General features: G+C 49.7%; 1 protein-coding gene across 1 annotated transcript; it reads right to left on the reverse strand.

Moving 5' to 3' along the window:
- Nucleotides 1–6191: 6191 nt before the first annotated feature.
- On the reverse strand, nt 6192–9858 carry CSUI_009784 (uncharacterized protein). Its single transcript, XM_068069893.1, has one exon. The coding sequence runs from the start codon at nt 9453–9455 to the stop codon at nt 7407–7409; it is 2049 nt and encodes a 682-aa protein (XP_067918131.1). The 5' UTR covers nt 9456–9858; the 3' UTR covers nt 6192–7406.
- Between the last annotated feature and the right edge of the window lie 3 nt (nt 9859–9861).

Consider the following 9861-nt stretch of genomic DNA (forward strand, 5'->3'; position numbering starts at 1 on the left):
ACACCAAGAATCATTACACATGATGATTCCTTAGCGGGACACTCTGGAAGCGATAAGACCATAGCCGACATTGAAAGGATCTTTTGGTGGCCAAATATGAACGGGGAGATCGAAAGTTATGTGAGATCATGTTCTGCATGCGCCCAAGGGAAGGCTTCGTACTCTAAATATGGGGGGCTCTTGTGTCCTTTACCTACTGCCAACTTTTCGTGGGAAGTAATAAAAGTTGATTTAATCCTAGGCCTACCAAAGGGGAGAAACGGTCTGGACGCTATAGTAACCTTTGTATGTCAACTTACTAAAATGGCTCACTTTATTCAGATGTATCAAACTATAGGAGCAGAAGGACTGGGTCATGTACTGGTAGGGAAGTGGTTCGTCTACATGGAGTACCGAGCGTCATTAGTAGTGACCGTGATAGTAGGTTTACGAGTGAGATATGGAGGGGGATGTGTCAGCGATTAAATATATCTATGGACATGTCAACAGCTTATCATCCTCAAACGGATGGGTTAGCCGAAAGGACTAACCAAACCATAGAACAAATGGTCCGATGTACCATCTTAGGGAACGAGTACCGTTGGGTGGAAGTTCTGCCAATGTTAGAATTCGCCTATAATAGTACTGTGAAAGTAAGTACCAAAGCCTCCCCTTTTGAAATGCTTTATGGTTTCACACCATGTAAACCAATCTGTCGGAAAAATGGGTCACCTATGACCGTGCCAGCAGCCAATCTTCCCCTTGAAGCAGAAATCACGCTCAGAAAAGCCAAGCTGCAACTGGAAAAAGCTCAAGCTGCTCAACAGTTTTGCGCCAATAGCCGAAGACGTGCAATGGAGTTCCAGATAGGAGATAAAGTCTGGCTTCGAGTGTCGCACCTCCCCATGGCAACCATCTCATCGTCAAGGGCTTTGGCCTTAAGGTATAGAGGCCCTTTCAAAATAATTGGGAAGGTAGGAAAACGCGCTTATCGACTGAAATCACCGCCTTCTATGCTGATGCACCCTGTGTTTCATGTATCATTATTAAAACCATGGCGGGAGGACATATCAGAGTTCAGGAGTGCAGCCAGCTCTCAACTAGCTATACAAGGAAATGAATATGAAGTCCAGGGGATCTTCAAACATCGAGAAGATCCTTTTTCGAGAGAGAAGTAGTACAAAGTTCTGTGGATGGACGGGACATCTACGTGGGAACCAGAGAGTAATCTGGAAGGGTGTCCTCAAGTCCTAACTAACTATTATCGGTGGATCCAACGAACCGCCTAAACTGTACCAAGCAGTTAGTCCCAAAAAGGACGAGCCGTTTGAGAAGGGGGGATGAGGTGTCAGAGCAGCGCTCTGCCTCTTGAATATCTCTTTCAAACCAGCTCTAGGAAAAGATAGAACAAGCATCGTTCAGTTGAGTTAAAAACAGCGGTCTGTGTAGAATACTCCTACAGTCAACGGAGGAAAATAAGGAAGAGTTAGTGTGACCGTTCTGTGCTTCATGAGGTGACGAATTGTGCGGACTATCTTAAAGAAGAAACAAAAAATAGATCGATTCAGTTTAAGAGGGGGGAGAGACGGAAAGTAGGTTCGAAGACTATCAGAGCAATGGTGAACACGACCTTGAAGGAGGGAGTGTGTTTTTGCAATCGTGTTATTTTCGAGTCTAACGTTTTTCGTAGTGACCTCGAGCGTCCAGTCTGATCTAAGACACACCGTGTCGTCACTGACCGACCGTGTCTACTTTTTAGCTGGTCGAAACCAAGGGGAAGAGAGAGGAAAGAGACGAGAAGAGGACGAGGGTGTAAAAAAGAGTGAAAGAAAGAAGGCAGAGAAGAAATCTTTCTGCTCTTTCCGTGAAGAAGTTTTCTCCAGCCCCACTAGCAGCCACACAGAAAGTTGGCCCAGCAGGGGGGGATCCAGGGTCAGACCTGAACGGAGAAAGTCGAGAACCGTGCCTTGTTTTGCTCGTGTGAGAACGGTGTTGAGATCGGGAATCGTGTGTGTATAGTGTGAAGTCTGAAGGTCCCTAGAATCTGGAGAAAGATGAACTGAGGTGTGGAATAAATGGGAAGTTCTCTTGTTAAGTTCGGTGTCGAGAGTTGAGAAACGCCCCGTGCACGCGCCCAACCAACCGATCCACTTATCGCTTGGCCTTTTTTTTCTTCTGAACCTGCTAAGGGGAGAGTCACTCCTAGGGAGACCCCCCCCAGAGAGGAGGAGTAAGGCTGACTAAGTGTCCGACAGCCAGGGAACGTGAATGACCACCCACCGCAGCCTCGCGTCCAATTCAGATCCAGGAGACTCACCACCTCCACGCCAGCTTACGGATGCCGAACACCTTACCAACCTACGGTTTAGGTTCTTGGCGGCTTGTCCGTACCCCGGGTTTCGACCCCTTCTGTCATCGGTCAAGGGAAAGGTTGTGTTTAAGCAGTAGGGTCGAACCTACAGCAAGGGACCTGGACCTTACGGTTGTGACAATACCGGACCCGAGCGTCAGGTATGACAGTAACCGATTAGATGGTATTAGAAGGAGTGACCTTGTGGGGTAACGTATGAACAGTCAACGAGCAGGAGTGAGGCTCCTGGTAGGGACACGTCCTGAAGTCGCCAAGTAATGGAACAGTACGTCGAGACTGTGTAGACAATGAAAACAGTTAAGGGAAACAAGATCTGTGTGTAGATGTAAGAAAGTGTAGGCGATCTAGCCACCCTGTCTATACCGGTCGTAGATCTTGAGGTGTGAGGCAGAAGGTGTGGAGTTGAAAAGAACAGAAAGACTTTAAGGCAGTAAATCTTTTATTATGGTGAGGTTTTAGTTTGGAGAAGAGATCAAAGTGGACGTGGGTAGTTATAGTACTCCAAGGGGGGAAAGCATAGGAAGATTGAAATGAAGGACAAAGGTGACTAAGAGAAGATAACCCAGAGAGAAGACACCAAGGAGTCGAAAGGAGGATAAGAGACAACCCGGTGTGGAGAAAAAAAGATTACGAGACGACCCAGTGTGGGAAAAGGAAGGACAGGGCATGCGGCCCACCGCTGAACAGAATAGGCACGAGTGTGTATGTCTAGTGATGCCTATTCACATTGTAAACCAGTGTTATTTACAGGAACATAAGTGGTAAAACTATTGTAAGGTGATTGAGTATAGAACCAAATCTATTCACGGGACGACGACAAGTGACCTAGAGGTAGTATGGTGGAGGAGAGGTGGTAAAGACGAAATATGTCGAGGGACTTGAGTTTTTCCTGGTTCCATTTCCTTGTTTCGGGTTCGAGCGTGAGGATGAAAAGTTTGGAGGTGAGTAGAACCGAGTTATCAATCCCGTCCCCTTGAATCTTCGTGTTTGCAGTCCTAGAATAGGGACGTCTCGCTTGTCCTCGAACAGCCTCCGAAGATTTGACTGGTCCACGCGCTCACCGTAACACACTGAACTTCCACGGTGAGCTTCTATTGACAGATCGGTGAACCTAACTCGTGAGATCTCACAACAGCAAGTCGGGTGAGACAAAACCTTATAGCCAACTTAGGCAACCTGGTGGTACGTTCACACCCGTAGCTATAGTAGCACATATCTAAGCTGAAGGATCCGAACTCTCTAAGGCTCGTCGAGGAAGTAGAACGTCTCCGTTCCTGGGGGCGGTCCAGATTGAGATCGTGACAGTACGTTTCTGTGTTCTTGCATAGCCAATTCTTCAGGAGGACTGCCGCAACCACTCTTTGTTCCACGTGCGCCGTGGGAGGATATTGCAGTGGATCTGATCGTGGGGTTACAACAAACGAGAGCAAAAGCGACGCGATCGTCACGATTGTCTGGCGCCTGAATAAATTGGCGCATTTCGTTCTGATGAAACAATCAGGGACAGCGCAGGACTTGGTCAATATCTTGATCAAAGAAGTTATTGGTCCACCGCAGCGTTCACGGGAGGACGAGTACGAAATTGAGGTTATCTTGGGATATAGGCTAGCGAGAGTCGGTACTAAAGTGCAACGGGAATTTTCGTTCAAGAGTTGACCGGGGTCACCTCGTGGATCCCGAAGACAGACCTTGCGAATGCCAAAGAATCGATCACGAGCTACTTTCGAGGGTTGCATAAGAAACAAAACAACTCGGAGACCAGAGAAGCGCCGCTCGAACCACACCACAGTAACAGGGCCCGTCGGCACCGCCGAAGGAACGGGCCTGTCAAAACTGGTTTTCAGCAACCGGCCGAAGTAGAAACGCCTCCGAATCCGTCACCGGGGTTTTCCGAAGCACGCCAGGCAAGGAAGGGGATGATCCCGCATAGCTCCACCGCCACACGTACAGAGATAACACCACCCCTTACATCTTTTGTTACGGTGGATAGAGCCCCAGGGAGCAGGAGGAATCATCACCAAGGGGGAAGGGGTGTCTGCTGACCTATCGGCTCAACGGACTCAGCCATCGATGGTTGCGCCGCAACGCCAACAGCACCTACAAAGAAAGCAGATCTGAGGACCGGCGTCGCAGCGACGAACGTAACCTCAGAGACGGTAATCTAGTTCTAGCTCGGAGCTGGAGGCCTGGCGCCAGTGACCGAATGGGCACAGGCTAGTAGATATTGTTTTCCTGTTCGCTTCGCGAGAAGCGTTGCATACATACGTGCCGTGAGTCGCCGTGAAAGTGTGGTACGGTGGGTGTAGTGCCGTGCTGTCGGTGACAGGAAGTGTCTTGCAAACGCGAACGTGTCTAACTGCTTCATTGGGCACAACGACTCCAACCCTTGCGTCGTAGTTGTCGTTCCTCGTATCGCTTGCTCTCGACCGGGGAATATTCTCTGGCACGGGTCACGTCTTCATCTTCATCTCTACCTCGCAGTTTCCGAGAGAAGTGATATGACTTTGAGCCGCTTCCGTTCAAATTCTTCTTAACGCGAAAGAAGTAAATTCCCATGAGGCTCGAAGCGTGTCCTTGCAAACGGGGTCTCCAGGTTCTCGGCGCCTCTCCTTTCCATTTCGTGCAACGACTAACCTCTCACGATGTATGATCGGCATGCGAAGCACTGTACTGACTCGAAGTCTGCGCATACAGCTCTTTGAACTGCTTCTCGTACACTTGCCTGTGTGATAACGCGTGCAAGCCTTTGATACAGATACATGTCTTTATGTCTTTCTTCTTACTGTTAGACCAGACTGTCTTGATTGGGAGTGTTTTGCTTCTCTTCAGAAAAGTGGCGTCACTGCCCTGCCTCAGGAATTTCACTTTTGTGTACCAAGTGCAGCCCGCTGTCCTTGTCGGTCGCCGTCATTACACGTCACGCATCCCCTTTTTCTCTTGTTTTCCTTGTCATCTTTTTCATGGACACCGGTTTCTCTCTTTTCAGAAATGACTCAAAGACTCCGAAACCAGCAACCCCAGTTTGCTGGTATAAGGAGAGATGTATACCCTTCGTTCTCCATGGAAGAAAGACGAGGCCCGTACACCTGCGGAGTTGTAGAGCGCAGCTTCAACATTTTCAGTACTCCTGCACTATCTTCATTAGCTGTGTCTGTGTGTCTCCGGGTTGCTCAGCTTCTACCTTTTATTCCCGTTTCTCGGTTGCTCATTTCTCTTTCACGGCTCATTGACTACCCGAGCGTCTACGAAATCTTGCTTGGAAGGAAAGGGAACGACCGCCCTCCTTATTACCTTCTTTTTTTGCCACAGACATGGGTAGGTCCCTTCTCCATGAAAGCAGCAGAGACATGTCGCCAGGTGGGCAGTATTTTTTGAAAGGGTCTTTGAGAGCAGTTCTCAAGTAATCGGTTTGTATCCTGTACAAAGTCTTGATCAAAGTCCTACGGTTCTCGTCGCCTAGTGCTACCTTGCAACCACACGGCGTACTCGGCGGCGTGTAGATGCAGCTTTGTATACAGTTTTAGGTGTGGACGAGTAAATACAGTGCCAGCGTGGTACGTATCACGTACATCATATGTAGCAACTTGCGTTCTTTCGGAATATAGACGTCCATTCGCAACAAATCCATATGTCTACCCTTTTGCTCCGGGTGTTCTCTATAGAACGAGAAATCAAATCAAAAGAAAATAGGTGAACCTCTACAAGAAACATCTACAAGGCGAAGATTAGCCAAGCCGGGCTCTAGTGTGGAGGGTATACCTCTACGGTCCATGAGAAATTTCTTCAGCCGAACCCTCCTCGGAAACTTTCATCCTCACTATAACTTCGTTTTGGTCTTAGGGTTTGGGATTGTCCCGCCGAGGACAAGCAACTGTCTCTTTATCGATGCTCCGGTTTCAACATCATACAGAGAAGAAATAAGCACGCGGTGAAACGGTGAACACTTTCGTTCCTCTGAGAAGCACAAGCAGCGACGGAGACTTAAAACAAGAAAGTACACTTGTTCGTCGAGAGGAAAGCAAATGTCCACAGGCTTCCCCTAAGTCAAACAGATCGACAGCTACGCCGTAGACTGTCAGAAAAAAGGAAAAACTTCAGAATGAGCGATCGCTGACCCTTCCATCAAAATCTAGTACTACCCACCTTCCCCGACTGTGCTAGCCCACACACACCTGCTAGGTGCCCAAGCACCTGCTCTATTACTGTACACTTTTTGCATAAGGGGACACGGCAATATACAACGATGCGATCAACTGCAGGTGGATTACACCTCACGCATTTTTCCTCAGAAGAACGAAGAGAAGATTTCGCGAATCAAAAGGAAAAACGCGACTGGTGAAGAACGCTTTCTTCGACAACGTCCTCATACACTCGAAACTGAAAAAAAGCAGACCTCTTCCACTACGCGACATCTAGTATATGTTTGCGCGCCTGACATTATTTTAGGTAACAAAAAGGTCTCCCCTAGTGTGCACGCAGACACAGTTACGGGATCCCTGAGAGAGACCCGCTCTTAAACATCGTCCGCAACACTTCACAAAAAAAGTCATGGGAGATAGACACCGCGAGACGCTGGATACAAGCGTGCGCGACAAAACGAAGGTCTCCTTTGGTGCAGGTATACATGCAGATTTAATATACAGCAAATAAGACTCTCACACACAGTACGTACGGGGTTCAGTGTGCCTGACCCCACAGCGGGGTTACTATCAAATGAGGGACCCTATAAAGATGCATGGTCTCTCTCCGAATAGCTGTGTCCGCCGTCATTGTTCGGAGTTGATCTTCCGTTTATACCTACAGAGCAACGCTGCCTCCTGAGTTTCCTTTTAATACTCCTGCCCTGATGAAAGACAGGGTCATAGAAAGGCATCCCTCATGCAAACGCATGCAAAAAAAACAACAATGTGATCATCTAATCGACGCTTAACAAGAAATCGATCAGATTTGATACACATGCAGCGAGGAAGACTTACTGACAACCCGAAACTTCCCTCCGGCAGTGACCGCGAAAAAAAAAAGTCATGCACACGCGGGACTACCGGGCAAGAGAGTCTTACTGCAGTTCATAGGGATTGATTTCTGATCTGAGATCCATATAAAAACCATTGTATGGTTCCCCTTTTCTGTACCTGTTCCACCTTTCCTCAACAATCTGGCGGACAAACTCCCGGATGAACTTTTCGTACAAGCCATGCTTTTTCAGGCGGGCGTGTTGCCAGCTTGGGATTCGTAACTGAATAAACGCACCACCAACACGCCGATCCGTAATGGGGTAATGGCACGAAGCGCAAAAAGGTGACGACGCCGCATAACACTTTCTCAGATTCTGCATCTTAAATCTACAATTGACGTAGACGTTTTGGAGTGTGTACCTCGTCCCTTTCGAACCGGGGGCCAAGGATGCAGAAGTGTCAACCGAAGGCGTGGGAGAAGAGGCTTCGTCTGAAGGAGCCGGGGTGTTTTCAGAGAAACCGACGGCCTCGCCCGAGGGCGAAGAAGGAACGTCGTACCTCGGTGGAGACGTGAGAGCACTGCCGGGTGAAGATGAGGACGGAGAAGCATCGCTGGTCGGAAGTGATAAAGCAGAGGGGTCTGACCCGTTTGCGGGAAGGTCAGTGACACCCCTGGTCGCATTTGAAAGCTGGGAATTAGCTGAGGTCGCCTGCTTTGAAGTGGTGACAGGGGAGGACGTCCCACGGGAAGAGGGGTTAGGAGTTCGGGCAAGCGTGTCATTTGTTTCTGACGGTACAGTAGACGAGACTGACTGGTTCAGAGACACTGCAGTAGTAGCCACATGTGGAGGCGAATCAGTAGCGGTGGTGCCGCTTGGAGAATGAGTTGCATTAGCGGTCGACACGGTTGACGGAGTACGAGTTGAAGGAACAGCATCAGAGGGAGACACGGTCGAAGCTGGCGCACTAGTCAGCGTTGTCTGAGCCAAAGACGGCGAAGAAGACCCCCCAGGTGAAGACGACCTAGTAGTAATGTTTCCGCTTGAAAAGGGTTTTTTTGTAGAGGAGTTCGCGGCTGAAGGCGTAGCATCTGACGTTGAAGCAGGGAAGGTAGACACGGCTGAAGACTGCGCTCCAGTCAGCGCCGTCTGAGCTGAAGACGACGGACGAGAGTCCCCAGATGACGATGAATCAGTAGTGATGTTTCCGCTTGGAGGCGGGGTTACTGTAGAGAAGTTGGAGTTTCCAACTGAAGATAAGAAAGAGGTGACGATGGTTGGGGATGAGGAAGTTGACGATAGATTGCTCGATCCATTGATCGCTGCGGATGCGGTGGTGTTGTAAGGAGGCCTTTCGTCTGAGTCCTTCGGCTCGTATAAGATCAGTCCAACTATCGCCACAATCAAAGCAGTAACCAGGACTAGCCCTGACCATGAAAGAAGCGCCCTCTCAATCACTTGGTCTCTCCTGCTCATTTTTTCGTCTAGTGTGCTTGCCTTATCTTCAAACTCATCAACAATTTCATCATCGCTTCTGTGCGAGGCGACAAGAGAAAATCCAACTTCTTGCTCTTCCTCCGGGCCCGAGTCCGCGCGGAGCGCAGAGCAAACAGCCCTGGCGGTCTGGTCCTCTGCCTCCTCCCCGTCCTCAGGCTCAGAGAGTAACCTTGAGTTTGGACCGGCGCTTGCTTGTCTCACTGCTCGGCCTTTTGCCAGGCACTTGAGAACGATGCCCTTCAGGTGCCCTAACACGAGAATCGCTACAGCAATCAGAGTCGTGAGCACATGTAGGTTCGGCACCGTCATTAGAGATCGCTGCGTTGATGGAGTCCTGCCAGAGAATCTGGGGTGCAGCAAATCTGAAAACGACCGACGCTTTACCATGCGCAGCTTAGTTGTCCGCTGTTTCCCATCTAGGTTCTGGAATCCTCCATCTCTAGAGTGTTCCTCAGCAACAGACACTCCACCGGCGTCCCCATCCGCGAAGTTTCGAGGGACATGGACGGCGTCTGCCAAGCCGCCGGGTTTCACTGGGCGGTTGTGAAAGAGCACATCGGTTGCCGACGACAGAGGTGCCGGCCACAGAGGAAGCATCAGAAGAAAAGAGGCAGCTGCAAGTGCAGCCAAGTCCGCCACAAATTCGTTTCTCATGATTAGGCGGACACCGTCAAGCTCCTACTTCTTGGTCGGGAAGAGAGGCTGCGGTGAATGAACTCACTCTCAAGCGACCTTTTTCCTTTTGTCTCAGGTGAGACAATTATCAGCAGTAGACAGAAGTCCTCAACGCAGCTACGGCTGGGGATTTCGCCAAGACAATACACACTGAGAAGCAAGCGCAACGTTACGCTGGCAAGACCAACCAAACGGACATCGGAGGGACGCTGCCGAAAAGGCGAACCCGGCCCTGGGCAGGCTCAGCCGGCACGGCCCGGCGTTCGGCAGCAGGAGACAGCCGGGGGATGAATACTCGCAGTATTTCTTAAGTGCGAAGCCGGCAGCCCATGTTGGTAACCATAACTAATAGGTCAAATGGCTGAAGCGGACTACGCGCAGCACC

This window comes from Cystoisospora suis (assembly GCF_002600585.1).
Source record: "Cystoisospora suis strain Wien I chromosome Unknown contig_6042, whole genome shotgun sequence".
Taxonomy (NCBI): domain Eukaryota; phylum Apicomplexa; class Conoidasida; order Eucoccidiorida; family Sarcocystidae; genus Cystoisospora; species Cystoisospora suis.